The 19,676-nt window shown below is 41.8% G+C and overlaps 1 protein-coding gene across 1 annotated transcript in view; it reads left to right on the forward strand.

The window, feature by feature from the left end:
• The window catches only part of SPPL3 (signal peptide peptidase like 3), a 146,652-nt gene extending 129,157 nt beyond the window's left edge, over positions 1-17,495 (forward strand). The window contains exons 4-11 of the mRNA XM_044244131.1: positions 630-749; positions 1,489-1,567; positions 2,902-3,014; positions 11,396-11,502; positions 13,505-13,668; positions 14,416-14,615; positions 15,558-15,667; positions 16,342-17,495. Of these exons, the coding sequence (XP_044100066.1) occupies positions 630-749; positions 1,489-1,567; positions 2,902-3,014; positions 11,396-11,502; positions 13,505-13,668; positions 14,416-14,615; positions 15,558-15,667; positions 16,342-16,413 (965 nt within the window). The 3' untranslated portion in view covers positions 16,414-17,495. The remainder of the gene's footprint in view (positions 1-629; positions 750-1,488; positions 1,568-2,901; positions 3,015-11,395; positions 11,503-13,504; positions 13,669-14,415; positions 14,616-15,557; positions 15,668-16,341) is intronic.
• Positions 17,496-19,676: the final 2,181 nt, after the last annotated feature.

Here is a 19,676-nt window from a genome sequence, read left to right on the forward strand (position 1 = left end):
CTCCACTCCCTGACTCTACTCAGCAACAATGGGGAAGAATGAATATGAATAAACCCGTAGATGATGAGAAATGATTTTAGTCATTGGATTTAAACCATCTCTTTTACTAGATCTGCACACGAGACTACGAATGTACTCAAATTGACTAATCTGAATTTTTTTTCCTAAGATTTTATTTATTTGAAAAAGAGCTCAAGCCAGGGGAACCACAGGTGGAGGGAGGGAAAGGGAAAAGCAGGATCCCTGCCAGGCAAGAAGCCTGATGCAGGGGTTTGATACCAGGACCCTGGGGCCATGACTTGAGCCAGAGGTAGACACTTAACTGAGACACCCAGGTGCCCCAGTTAATACAAATTTTTACTACCTGTTGATGTTCTTGATTCTTCGTTTTTGTTTGTTTGAGGGGTTTTTTTGGTGCCCTGTCAACCAGATTGTTAGCACCAGGAGGTAGATAATGAAGGCACCATGAGGAGAGCAAGGAGTTCATGATCTCAGTGGGAAGGAAAGAATCAGAGGACCCAGATAAACTGTATCTTACATACTAACCCCCGGAACTTTTAAAGTGTCTGGAGTACATGGGCACATTGCCTGTTACTTAAGTCATTAATCTGTCCCTTTTTCTCTTTCAGGTATCCAAACTATTGACTCTACCCAGGCTCTGTTCCTTCCAATTGGAGCATCTGTCTCTCTCCTAGTAATGTTCTTCTTCTTTGACTCAGTTCAAGTAGTTTTTACAATATGTACAGCAGGTAAATGAGTTTCTTCTCTATTCTCAAACTTTAACCTAGAAGGAATTATTTTCACCTCTTTTTAATCATCATTCAAAACTTAAGATTTATACACCATGCCATGCAATTTTTTCTTCTTAAGTCTGTTTTTTCTCCCCATACTTCTCCTTGAACCACTGGATACACGTAACATCAGTTTGGGACTGCCAGTACAGCATGAACAAAAGACCAGGGGGTTTGAAAACTTGCAGACTTTATGATATTAGAGTAGGACCTTTTTTGACTGTGGTTCCTTGTCTGGGGGGTTACTAGAAGATCCAGTGTGGCAAAGTGGTCATTGGCAACCCCCACTGATGTTTCTGTAGTAGACAGACACCGTGATAACTAATCAAAGTAATTTGACTGTCAGCCCCTTATCAGTTTTTAAGCAAAGAGGTGATGTAAGTGTATATAACATCAGCAAAATGCTGGACATGTCAGATCATCCCCTGGCCCGTTGTTTCTCTTTTCATATTAAGATAGAAGAAAATGAGAAACCTAGATGTCTCTGCTTCCCCTACTTCAAATCAGGTACTTCTTTCTTCTCAAGACTTTATCTGTATGGTGCTAATGGAAGACATTTTTTATCTCTAGTTAGTTAATTGTATCTACTTACTGAGAAAAGTTTTCTGGGCAGTCAGTGTTTCCATAAGTCATGCCATTTTTCTTACGGTTATTGAAAATAAACAACAAAACCTAACCATATGTTTTCTTTCTCTAGTTCTTGCAACAATAGCTTTTGCTTTCCTCCTCCTCCCGATGTGCCAGTATTTAACAAGACCCTGTTCACCTCAGAATAAGTAAGGACTTGGGATTTTCTTCTAAATTATGAATTTGTGTATGTTTTTATCTTAGACTTGATAGCATTGTTGGGAGTCTCAATTTCTGGTATTGACCAGAGCACACAAATGCCAGAAGACTGGGAAGGGAGATGTTTGATCTTTAAGACTAGAAGACAGTGCTTCCTTTTGTACCTTTCCATAGCAGAGGAAATGTAAACAAATCTTACAAAGTCTGAGTCATTGAAATATGCTTCCTGCTTAGATTACTGAAAGATGAGCAGTTTTATTTATTTTTTTTTCCAATTTATTTATTTTCAGAAAAACAGTATTCATTATTTTTTCACCACACCCAGTGCTCCATGCAAGCCGTGCCCTCTATAATACCCACCACCTGGTACCCCAACCTCCCACCCCCCCGCCACTTCAAACCCCTCAGATTGTTTTTCAGAGTCCATAGTCTCGAGCAGTTTTATTTTGAAGCAATACTCTTATTCCTTTACTAGGGAGTTAACGGGATGTGAAAATAGTGGTTGACTCAAACATTTTTTGCCTTTCATCTTTGGTGGCCTAAAATATACACTAGCCACATAGGTTCAAACCCCATGTGCATACCTTTCACTCCTTAACTCCCAAAGCCATTGCTCCATAGAAACAAAATGCTGTGCTAACAGAAATGCTGTATGCACTTAGGAAACCCGTCACTTGGGGCAACTGATTTTCCCAGGAATTAGTGATAGCCAAAGAGAGTTATTGCAGATTTTTTTAAATATGTATTCATCATTCATTGCCCAGTGGATTGAAGGTCAGTACTTTTTCATTTTGTTTTCCTCATAAGAACAGAATTTCCCCTATAATGTATTTAATTCTCCAAAGATTGGTGTTGTCACTTAAAATTTCTAAACACCCATGCTGGTAATTTGGGATAAAAAGTACAATCAGATGGGTGCAGAAGTATAATTAATTCCTCTTTTTTTTATGATTTTATTTATTTATTTGATAGAGAGAGAGATCACAAGTAGGCAGAGAGGCAGACAGAGAGAGAGGGGGAAGCAGGCTCCCTGCTGAGCAGAGAGCCTGATGCAGGGGCTCGATCCCAGGATCCTGGGATCATGACCCAGCCGAAGGCAGAGGCTTTAACCCACCGAGCCACTCAGCTGCCCCTAATTAATTCCTCTTTGTTTCTGTAGCTTACTCCAAGGAGGTTTGGGTATTTTCGAATTCCAGGTGTCTGGGTATTGCCTACTGTTCTCATCTGGCCATATGAGCTCTGATCATGAAGGACCAAGGTAGAATTTGGTTATTGAAATATAATGTATTGCCTATTAGTCCAATAAACGGTGTGTGTTTTCCAGGATTTCTTTTGGTTGCTGTGGGCGTTTCACTGCTGCTGAACTACTATCATTCTCTCTGTCTGTCATGCTCGTCCTTATCTGGGTTCTCACTGGCCATTGGCTTCTTATGGATGGTGAGTAACATGTGAAAAGTTGAAGTTTTAATGTAGTTTATACAGTTATATTTGTCCTCCCTTCCTCTACTGTGTTTAGTAATATTTCCTCCAATTACTGTGAACATTAGGTGTCCTTAGGCGGTGCTACCCATTGTTGAGTTTTTTTACCCACATTCTTTTTTTTTTAAGATTTATTTATTTGGCAGACAGAGATCACAAGTAGGCAAGGAGGCAGGCAGTGGAGGGGAAAGCAGGCTCCCTGCTGAGCAGAGAGCTCAGTTTGGGGCTCTGTTCCAGGACTCTGGGATCATGACCTGAGCCGAAGGCAGAGGCTTTAACCCAGTGAGCCACCCAGGTGCCCCTTTTTACCCACATTCTTAAGATATTTTTGAATAATAGCTTTTTGAGGTATAATGTCCAAGTGTATAAATGTACAATTCATTGGTTTTTAGTATATTCAGAGAGTTGTGCAACCATCACTCCAGTCAATATTGGAGCATTTTCATCCCCCAGCCTCCAAACCCCATACCCAGCAGTCACTCCCACTGGCCCACCCAAGCCCCAGGCATCCACTAATCTACTTCTCTATGGATCTGCCTCTTCTGAACATTGCACATAAATAAAATCATACATTATATGACCTGTGTGTCTGCCTTCTTTCACTTAGCATGATGTTTTCTAGATTCATTCATGCCATAATCTGAACCCGTACTTCATTTCTTTCTCTGGCCAATACTACTCATTGCATAGCTATGCCAGTTTTATTTATCCATTCATCAGTTTTTTCCACTTTTTTGCTTTTATGAATAATGCTGCTGTGAACATTCATGTTTTCGTTTTTTGTGGAGACTCTAGTACATAAATGGAGTAATACTGTAATATATATAAATACATATGTGGAATATATGTTATATATGTGTTATACTATATACCATAGACTTTTTATGTAATGATATAAATAACATGTCTGTATCATTACATAAAGGTAGCATATCCTTCTTAATAATTCCAGAGTTTCTGTGTATGTTACTTTACTATTGCTGGACCCTTAGATTGCTCTTAATCATCTTTTATAAACAACCTGAGGTAAACATTGTTCTACTTCTGGATATACATGACAGATTACTTAAAACAGTTATTTCTATGGATGAGTTCCTAGATATGAAATTCCTAGATGAGAGGATTTTTGTATTAAAAATTTTTTTCTCTATTACCGTAATGCCTTTCAGTAAAGCGGTAGCACTTTACGCTCCTACCTGTAGCACATGAGACTCCCTCTTTGTTGGTGATAATTAGGATGAACTAAGAATGTCATGAGGAGCTAACATTTTTTGAGTGCTATGCATTGGCCACTTCCCTGGATGTTTACATGAAGTATCTCATTTAATCCTGAAAAGTCTTTGAAGTAGATACTTCCGTTCCCACTTGACAGAAGAGGAAACAGGTTCAGAGAAGTCCCTTATCCAGTCACAGAACTCTCGTGTATATTTCATACTTCTCATCAGAATATCTTGAAGGGACATTTCCAGAAATCCCCCTTTATTCTTTTCTTTCCCTTAAGACATTTTAAAACTTTTCTCAAAGACCACATAAGCATTTCCACCTCCTTTTTCATTCAGTCCTTAATTTCACAGTTCACGTTCTTGATCTCAAGAAGCTTTATCTAAGGTCTGTTCTCTTTTTCCTTTCTTCTGGTGTTTCAGAAGAGAAGGAAGTTAAAATACAAAAGACAGTTTTATGTAATTTGTAATACTATCTAAGGAATATTTAAGGGAGGATTTTGAAAATCAGAGAAGATGGGTACAGATCACACTTATTCCTATTATCCATTTCAAGCAAACACAAGGCTAATCAAGACTTTGGAAACAGGGCTCTTTGGAGGCTCCTGTCCACCAAGACTCTGTCCTACAGCTCTGAGAATGGCTCAGCTATTGTAGACTCATGGTCCTCTAAGCACAGAGCCACCCAGCATGGCACTCCCTATCCATGTCAGGAGTAAGATTTGTGTCACAAGGTTCTGCTCATGGTCAAATCAGATAGAATTTGACAAAAAGGATTTTAAACTGCATGTATGTTTAAGTGTGCAATCTAAACCTTGACAAGGAAGTAGTTTTAAATCTTGAGGAAAACTAAAAACATACTTTTGTTTCAAGGGATTTTTTTTTTCCTCATAATTTACTTGGACTAGTTTAGGGATTTGAAATTTATGTGTGCGAAGTTAACTGGCGAAACAATATTATGAGGAACAGGCTGTCAAGTGGTTTGAGAGCTCTGTAAAGCTATATTAAAATGGCACATCATTTTAACTCAAGGTGATAATTATGGAGAAAGGATTTTTCAAATTGTAAACCATACAAATATCTGATATACTTCTTCAGAAAGTATTTTTTAAAATAATAAGAATTACAGTGATGGAGAAACAGGTGAGTGGTTGCCAGTGGTTATATAATATTTATAATTTTATAAATATGTAATTTGTATATTGTCATAGTTCCTTGTTCCAACAGTTGTCACTATCCTATTGTTCTTTGCTTTTTTGAGTGCCTACCATATACCAATCTATTGATACTCAAAAGTAGTTCCTTGAGGTTGCAGATCAAGTTACCTCTTAGATTTATATAGAGACCTTTAATGAGTTGGAATGGAAGGCAGAGTCAAAATCACCAGTGTCTGACCATGCAGTAATTGACATTTGCTGATTTCTGACAGGTTTGGTCTCTCGTTTTAGCTTCTTAAGTTGCTTTACAAAAAACATTTCTGTGGTCATTTGCTTTGGAATGTGTATAAATAATCCTGAAGTTTGCAGTGTTTAGGATTTTTAAATGGTTACCAGAACTACTCAATTTCCCAAGTCAAGTATCAGTGCTTTCAGTATTCCTGTGGATTGGTGTTTGATACATCAGGGCTTGTGGAGATTGATAAAGAGTAAGTTTGAGGGACCGAAATTACATTTAAAGTCACACAAGTTGCTTGCCTGGTAGAAGAGTGAATGCCAATTTTTATATGCTAGGCATTGAGTATTGAGAAATACCAGGTATGTACATTTGACTTTCCTAAGATTAACTCTTGATATCTGCAGAATGATTTAACCTAAAAGCAGTAGGTGATTTTGAAAGACTTTAATAGAGCATAATCTCTTTTTAAATCTGTGTTATAGAAAATTAAGGAGTCTTTGTCATGATGATTGGAGTAAGGATAGTAACTGATAGTCCAAATCAATCTCAGCTGCTTTTATGATTATATCCTTTAATCTCACCTAAACCAGTGCTTCCTGATGAGGAAACAAGCAGCTTAGATATTTCTCCTCTACTACTTCTGAAACAAAAATATTTAGAAATGCTGGTTGTTTGGTTAGTTAATATCTTCAGTGTATTTAAAATCACTGGATGACTGTTAGCTATATACTTTTAAGAGAAACCGGTTTATGTTGACGTCCTTAAATGAAAGACTCCACTCCCATAAATATTACACATAAATGATCTCCCTATACAAATACTGTGTTAAATGAGATGACAAGAGCTTCAGGTGCCACTGTTTTAACTAGAGTAATAGCAGACAGTCATCACCTAACCAGATTGATTAGTTTCAAAGCCAGCATACTCCAAAATCCAGATGGCGCTTAAGCTACATTGAAGTCTCTCAGCTTCCTCTGAGGTTCTTTGTAATCCCACGGACTTCTGGTGACTCTGTACTTTCGTAGAACTCTTTATTCATGTGTCCAGACACACATGTTACTATCTGTAGGCTTTGCTAAGGGTTTTAGCTTACCAAGCTGTTGACCCGAAAAGATTAGATACCTCTCAAAGCAGCAAGCAGTGTGTTTATACTCTCATCTCTACTCTTCCCAAGCATTGCAGAGAACAGAGAAATACATATTTTCTAGTAGTATGTAACTAAAAAAGAAAAGGTTGGCATTGGAAGGTGACATTCTTTTCAAGATCCACTGATTTACACAGTCATCTGAAGTACATACTTTGGAAAGATAAGCAGAATTTTCCTCATTGTAACTTTGCAGGCAGGGCTAGGGACAGGCTTACTAGACTCACTAACAGAAGAAACGGATAAGCAGCTCTCCGTAAGATAGAATGCAGAGTCCACTGCACTACAGGATTTCCTCTAGACTATAGAGTTCCTGAGAGCTGCCCATACAAGACAACTTTCTTTTCCCAGTGAGTACTGTCGGAAATACATTTCCATCCTCAAATTCACCTGATAGCTAAAATTCTTTGAGGGTTCAGTGAGGTTCCCCAAACCCCATTTAACCCGAATGTGTGGATGTTTTTATCACCTTTTGTCATTATTGCTGGTCCCCCAAATTTACTTGTCCAGGATCTCTTCTCCCCACCAGTTCGCACTGGTTAAACTGCCTTTGTAACCAAGAATAGAGTTCTCTCCCTACCTGGTCCCCCAAAAAGGGGAACCTTTGAGCTTTTTAAAATTGTTTCTCAGACTCTAGTGTTCAGTGTGTGTGAGACTTGTTTTCTGCTGTTAAGAAGAATCTGGAACTGGTCCTTTTCTGACATGGAAATTATCTTTGTAGATGTCTCTGCAGAATCAGAATCATAATAGGGAGTGATAATTTGGTAGTAGAATTTTTTAAAAAATGAATGTTTCTCAATGAAAGCCTGTTACTTGAAGTTAGAGTGAAAACAGAATGATAAATGTGGTTGTTTTAGGGCAAGGCATGAAGTATATTTTCAGGCTTATATACTAAAAAGCATTAGTAAGAGACTTAAGCATGTTCTTGAACTAAACCTAGAGTATTTTATCTACTTTCACCTTCATCTGGCAAATTAACCTTTTAAATTTGGGAAGCCTTGAAAGAATTTGACCAATGGGTGGTATGGTACATTAGCTAAAAGTTGATGAATCTTGTGCACACACATTTACTGTTCAAAGATTATTACACCAGGTCCATAGTATGTGTCCACTAACCAGTTCAGGGACTAGAAGTCTTGAACAGATGTCTAGTCCAGCCACCTCATTTAATATGCTTGTTACTAATCTATGATTAGAAAATGTACAATGCCAAAAATCTAGTAATTGGTTTGTTTTAAAATGCTAGACTCTGGCGATTAGTCCACATAAGGCTAAGATAAAGACTCTACAGGTTCTACAGAACAGCATACTGCCTAAGATCTTATTACAGGTTACATGTTTCTTTTCAAGAGCATTTTGGCTTGGTTCGGTGTCGTTGTCTTTGTCCCTGGCCCTACTGGTCATGGAAGGCAAAGTGACCCAAAGATTATATCAATAATACAATGAAAGTAATTCTAGATAGCTGGCTAAGAATAATAATTTACTTAACACTTTTGGTTATTTTACATTTAACCAAAAGTTAAGGTTGGTCTTGAGTTTCTCAAAAAGTCAAGTCTTGGGCTCAGTGGGTTAAGCCACTGCCTTTGGCTCAGGTCATGATCTCAGGATCCTGGGATCGAGTCCCGCATTGGGCTCTCTGCTCAGCAGGGAGCCTGCTTCCCTTCCTCTCTCTCTGCCTGCCTCTCTGCCTACTTGTGATCTCTGTCAAATAAATAAATAAAATCTTAACAAAAAAAAAAAAAGTCAGGTCTTCAGTTTCTCAACCAGCATGGAATGAGGGAAAGCTACCGCCCCTTTTCATTTTGGCTTGGAGAAGTCCTAAGGAAGAGGTGAGACTTTGAAGGGTTGTTTAAATGAAAGCATGAAGAAAAAGAGAGGCAAACTAGGCAAACACCTGTGTTTCGGGGATGTGACAGATTGTGGCAATATTTGTTTGGGGGTAGGAGTGATACTGAAAGAGTCAGAAGGGATGCATTTTGCCTCTTCAAATGTGGAGCTCACAGCACAGTGGGGATGGTTGGTCGGAATGACTGGAAGAGGGTACGCTCAGCTTAGCTGGAGACGAAACAATAGCTGAGGAATGGGAGCAAAGGAAGGCAGACTCTGAAACCTCACTGTGAGTTGTGCCCAAGGCCATGGGACTTATAATTAGACTGGACCCATCACAGAGTAGGGAACCTAGTACCATATGCAGGAAACACACAGTGATTGTTTCCAGTGGCAGGGAAGAATTAAGTGGGAGAGAAGCCAGAGTGGGAAAGGATGCATGTCAAACTAGGGAGGTGTAGGGAAGCATGAACAGGCGTACTGTGGCCACAAAGGGTGGCACCCAGAATGGCTGCAGCGTGAGTGTACATGATGAGAGACTGTGAAAAACTGAAAACAGACCCAGAGTTTCTAGTTTGGAAGATAAGAAACTGAATGGCATTGTCTGGAATCACAGAAAATCCTGTCACTGAGCAGTTCTATCTTGTCCGCGGGTGGTTTCCTCTCCGGTGGGGTAGGATTAGTGTAAGAGGATTGGCAAAGCAACAAGTGGATGCTTAGACCATATGGCCAGAAAGGCTTCTCCAATTTAGGATTAAGTAACTGTATGGCAAGTTGAAAAGCTCTAGAACAGACCAGTCACCTGCGTGTGTCACAGAGGCATATACATTTAACTTGGGAACCTGCCATTTTGCTTGTCTGTCCCTTTCATTAGCATAATACCTCTTTTTCAGGTGTCATCAGTCCACTGACCTCCACTGGCCACATGCCTGTCCCTTGTATGTCCATCTCGGGCCTTCATTTCTCCCTTTCTTCCCTTGATATGCTTCGCACTCCACATATGCACTTGTCTAAGTTTCTGAACAGATCACTTCTTGTTCCCCTACCCCTGCATCACCCCTGCATCTGCCCCCAGGGCTTCCCACCCTCCACTGACCACTGTTGTTCCTCAAGTCAGCTGAGCTTATCCCTGCCCGCGTCCCGAGTATTCATTCACAGCACAGCCTACTCTTTTTTTCTGAAGATCATTATAATGGAAAATACCATTATTAAAAAACAGGTATGAGTTGATTATATCAGGGCCTTCGTTGTTTTTATGAATTTATTAAAAATTAAAGGAGACCCTAGTAAAATGAGCACATCCTAGATTATTGTAAAATCAGAAATTATGTTTGACCACCTCTCTCCAAAACATAGACACAATGCACACCATGGAGATTAGTGAATACTTCATAACAATAATGACACAGGGGAAATTGAGATAGTTTGCTCTTCTTTCCAGTTTTAGTGTTGTCTTCCAGGGATGGGAGTGGTTGTTCTCATTTGTTTGAGCAACACCATTCCCATGGTAGGAACTCACCAAATACTAGTTGAACTGTTGTGTCTAGGGTCCACCGAACTGCTGTATTTGCCCACTTAGTTACATGTATTGACAGTTTACCACCAATTCTATTAAAATGATATCCATCTGTTAATACGGTCTTGCTTTTCTTACCTTCCTTAGAATTAATTTGAAATTTAAAGTAGACAGCAGAATTTCTCATTTATTCAGCAAATATTTGTTGAGTGACTACTCTGTTAAGTGCTGGGCCTTCATAGAAAGAATAAGCCATGGTTTCTGTCTACCAGGAGCACTGAGTTTAGGGAACAAATTCACTTGTATATAAATTAATCACACTGTTACAGAATGGATGAACGTGTTGAGAGAGAGAGTTCTGTAGCATCACAAGAGGTGTTTCCTTAATCTGATTAGATCAGGAAAGACTTCCCTGAAGAGGGCATTTTGTGAACAAGAAGGAACATAGTTGAGAGGTGTGATCATATTTAGGTGACTAGAGAACAGAGCCAGAGCACTGCATGCTGAGGGCAGGGGACTTGGGCAGTGGAGAGTGCCCTCCCTTACATCCTTGTCAGTGCCCATCCAAGTTTTCTGACCTTTGTTCCACTGTGAGAACCCACAGGAAGTACAGAAGCAGCTTGAAGTGGTCTGATCAGACCTGTGTTTCAGAAGAATGGAGGAGAGCTGAAGGCAGGGAGAGACCATTCATCTGCGTGACCTGTTCTAGTCTCCCGGGATGCAGCAGGGAACCATGCCCTCAAGGACCTGGTATTTTAGTTGAGAGAGAATTTAAACACATATATATGGTGTATGTCAGATTTTGAGAGGTGTGAGAAGAAAAATAAGGCCAGGATAGGAGAATGAATTGCTGAGTAAATAAAAGGGGATGTGATCTCAGGTGTGGGCAGACCACGTAAAGTCAGGAGCAAGGGGAAGGCCAGAAGCAGAGCCAAGAAGTCTTAAACTGGGCCTGGCCAAGAGCTTTATCATTCAGAACAGAATCTCCTGGGTCTTACCCAGTTAGCACTATCCAAGAACATGAAAAAAAGGATGTTCCCAAAGACCAAGCAGGTCAGAATTGGCTCAAGTGGGCTATTTGCACAAGTAGAGTGTAAATGTCTTAAATTGGAGCTTAAACTGAGCTGCTTGGTTTTTGAAGGGGCTTATAAACTGTTAGGTGTATAAGCAAAATAGCTTGTGGAAAGAGGATGAGCCCATATTCCATACTGACCAATGTCTGTGGTCTCCTCCCCAGCCCTGGCCATGGGTCTCTGTGTAGCCATGATCGCCTTTGTCCGCCTGCCCAGCCTCAAGGTGTCCTGCCTGCTCCTCTCAGGGCTTCTAATCTACGATGTCTTTTGGGTAAGTGTCTGTTTCCCCGAAGCCACCGCTCTCTCTTGTGTTTAATTGGAGTGTTGATTCCTGAAAGTTCTTAACTTTAAATATCCAAATGCTGTCTGGCTGAAGTACCTCCTGCCTAAGATCACTCCATCCAGTCCTGAACTGTACATGTTAAAGGTGAGCAGGCATCTGTCCCCACCTATTTGTTGAGATGTGTTAAACAGATAGTGCATCTGTGTCTCTTGGGGTGAGGGAGAGACCAGGCAGACAAGATTCTCTGCCACGGGAGCAAATATTTTTTTCTTCTCCGAGCATGCAGTCAAAGAAGCCTGATGTTAGCCCAGAAATAGACCCTCAACTTTATGATCAACTAATCTTCAACAAAGCAGGAAAGAATGTCCAAAGGAAAAAAGTCTCTTCAACAAACGGTGTTGGGAAAGTTGGACAGCCACATGCAGAAAAAATGAAACTGGATCATTTCCTTACACCACACACAAAAATAGACTCAAAATGGATGAAGGACCTCAGTGTGAGAAAGGAATCCATCAAAATCCTTGAGGGAGAACACAGGCAGCAACCTCTTTGACCTCAGCCGCAGCAACTTCTTCCTAGAAACATTGCCAAAGGCAAGGGAAGCAAGGGCAAAAATGAACTATTGGGACTTCATCAAGATCAAAAGCTTTTGCACAGCAAAGGAAACAGTCAACAAAACCAAAAGACAACTGACAAAAAATGGGGGAGGATATTTGCAAACAACATATCAGATAAAGGGTTAGTATCCATAATCTAGAAAGAACTTGTCAAACTCAATACCCAAAGAACAAATGATCCAATCAAGAAATAGGCAGAGGACATGAACAGACTTTTCTGCAAAGAAGACATCCAGATGGCCAACAGACACATGAAAAAGTGCTCCACATCACTTGGCATCAGGTAACTACCAATCAAAACCACAATGAGATACCACCTCACACCAGTCAGAATGGCTAAAATTAACAAGTCAGGAAATGACAGATGCTGGCCAGGATGCGGAGAAAGGAGAACCCTTCTACTGTTGGTGGGAATGCAAGCTGGTGCAGCCACTCTGGAAAAGAGCATGGAGGTTCCTCAAAAAGTTGAAAATAGAGCTACCCTATGACCCAGCAGTCGCACTACTGGATATTTACCCTAAAGATACAAATGTAGTGATCCAAAGGGGCACGTGCACCCAGATGTTTATAGCAGCAGTGTCTGCAATAGCCAAACTATGGAAAGAACCTAGATGTCCATCAACAGGTGAATGGATAAAGAAGATGTGGTATATATATATACAGTGGAATACTACACAACCATCAAAAAGAAATGAAATCTTGCCATTTGCAGCAATGTGGATGGAACTAGAAGGTATTATGCTGAGCGAAATAAGTCAATTGGAGAAAGACAATTATATGATCTCCCTGATAGAAGAATTTGAGTGGCAACGCTGGGGATTGGGGGTAGGGAAGGGAAAAAGGAAACAAGATGGCATCAGGAGGGAGACAAACCATAAGAGACTCTTAATCTCACAAAACAAACAGGGTTGCTGGTGGGGGGGGGCGGTTATGGACATTGGGGAGGGTATTGCTATGGTGAGTGCTGAAGTGTATAAACCTGGCAATTCACAGACCTGTACCCCTGGGGCTAATAATTTATGCTAATTAAAAAACTCTTGACATTGCATTATTCTGAGACTTTGCTCTTAAGAACAAGGAGGGTTGGGGCGCCTGGGTGGCTCAGTGGGTTAAGCCGCTGCCTTCGGCTCAGGTCATGATCTCAGGGTCCTGGGATCGAGTCCCACATCGGGCTCTCTGCTCCGCAGGGAGCCTGCTTCCTCCTCTCTCTCTCTCTCTCTGCCTGCCTCTCTGCCTACTTGTGATCTCTCTCTCTCTCTCTGTCAAATAAATAAATAAATAAATCTTTTAAAAAAACAAGGAGGGTTGATGCTGAAATCAAGGTGCTCCCAGCTTCCTCTTTTAAACACCTCTCTCCATTTGGCTTTCGGCAGGTGTTTTTTTCTGCCTATATCTTCAATAGCAATGTCATGGTGAAGGTGGCCACGCAACCGGCTGACAATCCCCTTGACGTTCTATCCCGGAAGCTCCACCTGGGGCCCAATGTTGGGCGTGATGTTCCTCGCCTGTCTCTGCCTGGAAAACTGGTCTTCCCAAGGTAGTACTGGCATGTCAGGCCTCATGCTGTGATAGTGAACACTGTCTTCCTGTTCCTCTGTATTCCTTGATTAGTCTTTGTCATCAACATTCTTATCCTAGACGGGAAAAGAGATGTGAGTCATCCTCTCTGTTTTACGAATGAGGAAGAGAATACTGATTTGAGTATTTATCATTAAATGATACAGGTGCTGCTTTTTATTATTGATTAATGTTATCAAACAGCCGTATGTTACTATGGTTAGTATATTTTAGAGTTGGCTGGAGGAAATCAACAGGAGACTCTGAATCTTTTTTATTTCTAAAGCATTTGTAAAAATATGTACTAATGCTAAAATTATGCAGTTGCTGATGATACAATCTTAGGAAAAATTATGTTGCTTTAATATCCATGTCTGGGAGTAGTCAGGTGCTTGTTTAAAGTCACAGCAGCGAATGTGTGACAAAATATGGAATTGCTTGACATTTCTGAAAGACGCATTACTTAAACAGATGATTTCAGCAGTCACTTTAGAGGTACTCTTCCTGAAGCAGTGAGGGGCCTGGTTGAAGACATCTGTTGCCAGTAATTCTGTGGCTTGTGATCTCTAAAAACTCTTAAAAACTAGTGTTGTTCTACCTCTAGAGATTTCCATCTCCCATTCAGGTAAGTCCAACTTCTTAAAAAGCTGACAGACGACTCTGCACAGGAGGAGGAGAAATGGGATTGTTGAGGGTAGCATCCCTGACCTATGACACTGCATTCCAGCTCCACTGGCAGTCACTTCTCTATGTTGGGCATTGGGGACATCGTGATGCCTGGACTCCTGTTGTGCTTTGTCCTTCGTTATGACAACTACAAAAAACAAGCCAACGGTGACTCCTGCGGTGCCTCTGGACCTGCCAATATCTCTGGACGCATGCAGAAGGTCTCCTACTTTCACTGCACTCTCATCGGATACTTTGTAGGTAAGAGAGCTGGAGAGCCTGCATGGGATCCCCTGACTGTCCTCCAGGCCCTGGAGTTAAATCAGGTCTTCTAGCTGCAGACACTAGGTGGAAGGAGAGCAGTACTCTGGTTGCTGTTCTCGACAGCCACAGAGAAAGAAGAACGTGGCCCATGACATGACAGATGCTGTCTCTAGTGGCCAGCCCAGTTCCCTATCCACCCATCTGAAGACTATTGTGGAAAGACTGATCAGGCCTCAGAGTTAGAAACATCTACCACTCAATGATCGTGGATCAGTCTGTGTGCTGATTTAAATCTTCAGCTTGAGGTTAATCAATGTCATGTTTATTTCCCGCCTCATGAAACAGGTATTTCCCTTTATTTGTTCTGACTTGTCTGTCACTTCTAACCTTAGACTCTCCCTGGGCCAGTTCTTCTCTAGCTGGCTCACTTACACACAGACAGGGAAGACCCACATAATGGGGCTGTAGAATGGTGGGAACCTGTCTGCTGCGCCAGTGGCTGGCTACAGCAGGGTGCATCATTTCAGCGCTGAGGCTCAGAGAGTTGAAACACCATGACCCAGGTGACAACGCTTGCAGAAGGAGCAGAGTCAGAACTTGAACCCACCTCTTTGCCTCTGAGTTTGGCATCACCTACCACACGAGACTGGAGGACCAGGCACATTCAGGGCAGAAGTAAGGGCTTGGACTAGAAAGCCAAGCACTGCAGGCACCTGGGCCGCTCACGGGTCCTTGGAATTGTAGGACTTTAAAAGCTGTGCTGCTCCACCCTGGGCAGAGATCACAAGCAGGGTCTCTCCCTGGGCATCCCTCTAAGACAGCACAAGTCACAGGAGAGCTGTCCGATCAAGACCCTGGCAGGTTATCAGCCAGGTAGCAGGCCTTCCTCACTGAGGGTTGACCCCTCAGTGTTGTGTATGAATGTTTCTCCCTTCATAGGTTTGCTCACTGCAACCGTGGCGTCCCGCATTCACCGAGCGGCCCAGCCCGCCCTTCTCTATTTGGTGCCATTCACCTTATTGCCGCTCCTCACGATGGCCTATTTAAAGGTGAGAGAAGCAGTTAGAAACCCGTGAAAGCAGTAACTTGGCATTGACTCAGCACTTGGGTATGTATTCTCCTTGACAGAGGTGGGTCTCCTTAAGCCCCACGGCTCTTGACCTTGATGGTGGGTTGGTGGGTCTTTGTTCACCTGGTATGAGCAGCCTCTTCCAGCCTGTTGCAGACACTGGCACAAAATGCTAGTGAATTAGACTACTATGCCTCTCCATCATGAGTGAATTTATTGAAGTCCCTAGAGCCCAGCTCCAGAGACTTCCCTTAAAAGCAGCATCATATTGTTACCTAATAGCTTTTTACTACTTTGCATTAAAATTTTGAGATATTTAAGAAATGTATGATTACAGCTAGACTTGGAACATTACCTGATATATAAGATTTGTATTTTCCTTATTTTACAGAGGGGGAAACAGAGGTAAAACTAGGTTGGCTTCAGCATATCTCTCTTAAATGATAGAATTTATACCCTTCTTTACTAGAGGGGCCTAAGAGCTCTTCTAGAGAGTTCTTCAAAGAATGATAGGTTACTTTTCATTGAATAAAATTTGCATGTTCTTTGATTCTTCACAGAAGCCAGCTGATCTGAGATCAAGAATCAGAAAGGATATATAATGTGTGTGGCTCATGTTTAATCTATAACTTAGTAAAGTTCCTTCTTCCCCAGGGTGACCTTCGGCGGATGTGGTCTGAGCCATTCCACTCCAAGTCCAGCAGTTCCCGATTCCTGGAAGTATGATGGATCCCAGACAGTGATCAGAATGGCCATCTGAGTCCTTTTCTGTCAACGCGTGGTTTTGTTTCCTCTTAGAGCCGGCCTGGTACTTGGAGATGTACCTGTATAAGGAACTGACGTGTGACTGGATTTTGCGTTTGCAGGGAGCTTGTTTGCAGGAGCAAGGTGCTGGAGCCCTGCTTCGTTTTTTCTCTTCCTGCCGTTGTAGAGGCGGAGCCCTTCCTGAAGTGACAGGCCCTCCCCAGCGCTCCTTCCTCCCCCGTTTTTATGAATCTGCACCAGACTGTTACCTGTGGGGGATGGAGATATGACTGCTTAAAACTGACCATGGCAAGGAGTCGATCTATACCTTTTGAACACTAAAAAGGATGAAAAATATTAGCAAACCGAAGTTTCTTCAGTGAACCCTCAAGAACTTTGGGACCAGTTTCCTATGGGGGACTCCGTTTCAGAGAACTGAGACAGAAGCTCTTCTGTCATTATATTCTTTCCTTTTTCTGGATTTATTAAATATTTTCTGTGGTGTGAAGTGACTTATTAAAAATCCACAGACATTGAGTGACTTCTTAAAACATACACATAAGAATTTGTTGTAATGAGTTCATGTCCACCCAGATGTTGTGTCGGCAGTGAACGAGGGCACGGTTTTTATACATACACACACGCACACATCGATATATATGAATAAACAGAATTAAAACCTGCTAAGATCATGCTGTGTAGCAGACAGGGACTTGCTGTAATTTTTAGCATGTAGAGCAGTTTACTCCGGCTTTCTTGTATATGGATACGCTGCTGTCTCTCCCCTCCACAACTGAACATGCAGTTAAAAAACCAGTATAGTATTCATACTGATATACTCATGGACTTTCGGGGGCTCTTGTTTGGTTTTGATCAGTGTAGCCAATTAGGGATGAAAAGTTCAAACTTTTTGGCCCTTTTTTTGTTTTGTTTTTACAGGCTTCTCCCTTGCAGGGTTTTTAGTAGTTTCTTCTTGAACCAATGCATGTAATATAGCAGCAGGTGTCTTTGTGCTTTCTGATCATAGTAATGTACTACTTGTAAATACATTTTTCTATTTTCTATTGTTTTTGTATTTTCTTTCTTTTTTTTTTTTTTGGCATTTTGTTTCATTGGTGTGCTGTATTTCCCATGCCCTCACTCCTTGAAGAAAAAAAGGAAAAAAGCAACATGATCCTGTCCTTGCTGTTGTGATTATAGTCTCAGTTTACCTGTGGTGACAACTGGGTATTGGGGACAAATGTCAGTTTCCCCTCTGAGCTGGGCCCTACATTGCAGGCATGGCAGAAGGAGCAGGCTGCTCTGTCCCCTTAGAATCTGACTGTGTGCTGTGTGGTCTCTGCTTGAGAGCCATGGTATTCTGGTAGTAACTACTGTGATCATGTCAGCTCACTTTTGTCTTGGCAACCCCAGCCTGATAAGAAATGGCCCACTATAGAGGCAGAGAGAAGCCTGGCTACCTGACAGCAGAAGTGGGAGAAGGGCCCACATGTCCCCCTCTCCCCCTCTTCAGCAGGTAACCTGCCACCGCTTTGACCTGTGCAATGAACTGGTGTGCTGTGCCTCCCCACGGACAGAGCTCATAGGCAGTGCGTGTCGCGTGGTCATGGGGACGTAAAGCGATCAAGACTATGCGTTCACCTGTTGTGTCTTCAAATCCTGCTGAGGGCCGTTTCGTTTTTTGTTGTTTTGTTGGTTTTGTTCTGTTTTTGTTTTTTAATAAATGACTCCTTTCTAGCCTTTGTCACCTCATCTTCACTTTTGGTTGCTGGTACCACAGAGCCTTTCGTCACCTCCCACCCGCTGTGCCTGTTCCAGAAGACCGACAGGAAGACCTTGTTTTCAGACAAGGTCACCTATAGCTCTGGTTGATTTCAGTCCTAGAGCTGTCAAAGAACTGAAGCTTCCATTGTCCACAGAACTCGAAACAGCCTCTGGAGTTGGTGAAGACCAAAGGTACACTGGTGTGCTTGCTGCTTATCAGCTGTTCTTCCTTAGCCCCCCCTGATGCTAATGACTAATTAAACGGGGCAGGAGTCGGGGGACTCTACCAAAATGACTCCGTTTAAGGGTAAGTGCCAATAATAGTTAGAAGTAGTATCCTGGCAGTTGGTCATTTTGATTTTTCTATCTTTTCGTAAAAAAACTAAATTCCAGACAGAAGGAATATAATTTTTTGTCATCCTTACTTCTGTGCAGGTTTAGGGGGGAAAATACCCACTTGGGTCTCCTGGATGTAATTTGGATCCCAGCTGGTAGTTCTCAAAGCCCTTAAACTTTGGCAGAGGAACCACAAATAACTCCTTTTGTTTTAACACAGAAGACACATTAGAACTTCCCTGGTTCTGGAAGTAACTACTGTGGAGGGGTGGGAGGTGCTGCAGTTACAGCACACGATTTTGGTCTTTCCTTACAGTCTTCTCCCCTGCCCTGCCTGATACAGATTTATGTCCTCAGCGTTTTTTCTTTTTTTCTCTTCTGGTTTCTCAGATGGTCTGAGTTCTGTGGTCTTCTAAGAAGTCTTTGCATTAGGCAAGTCATGTTGACAAAGTTCTAGCACAGACCACCTTTCTTCCTCACGGTCTGAGTTTCTTCCTCCTCTAAAGAGACTGCATGCTGGAACTCTTCACTTACATAGTAACTTTATTCTAATCTGAGCTAATGAAGACAGAACAGCAAAGTTTATGCAAAGCCTAGTGTGTTCCATTACTGTTACTACAGCTTCTGCTTTTCTGAATAAGATAGCTGCACAACTCGCTGTGTAGGGGAGTTCAAACCAGCACTGGAGGGTGTAGGGGTAGGCTACTATCTGAATTACCTTTGTAGCATGCCAGCACAAACTTTGGTTAAACAGGTAAGTTATGGCACCCATAAGAAAAAAGACTAGTTCTCTGTGAGGGTGGAGGGAAGGGAGTTCTGTTTTGTCAATAAAATGTCAAAAATAGAAACTGCCGTGTCTGCATAGCAGCTCTCACATTACTGCTAACCAGATCCGGTGTTGTATGTAGACATTTGTGTTTGGTAAAGGCCAACATTTACGTCAGAGCCTTGGAATGTAGCCGTTTTGTATATACATGAAGCGTAGTCTTCAAGAATGTCAACTGCAATTCTCCTTCTCCGTAGAAGCAGGGCAGACAGTACAGGCTCAGAAGGAAAGCTACCTGTCCTACTTCTGATCTTCCAGTGCATAATGGCCTGGACAGACTCAGTCACATTGCCTTTGCAATTTCTAACAATGAAATTAC

This window comes from Neovison vison, chromosome 3 (genome assembly GCF_020171115.1).
Source record: "Neovison vison isolate M4711 chromosome 3, ASM_NN_V1, whole genome shotgun sequence".
Lineage (NCBI taxonomy): Eukaryota > Metazoa > Chordata > Mammalia > Carnivora > Mustelidae > Neogale > Neogale vison.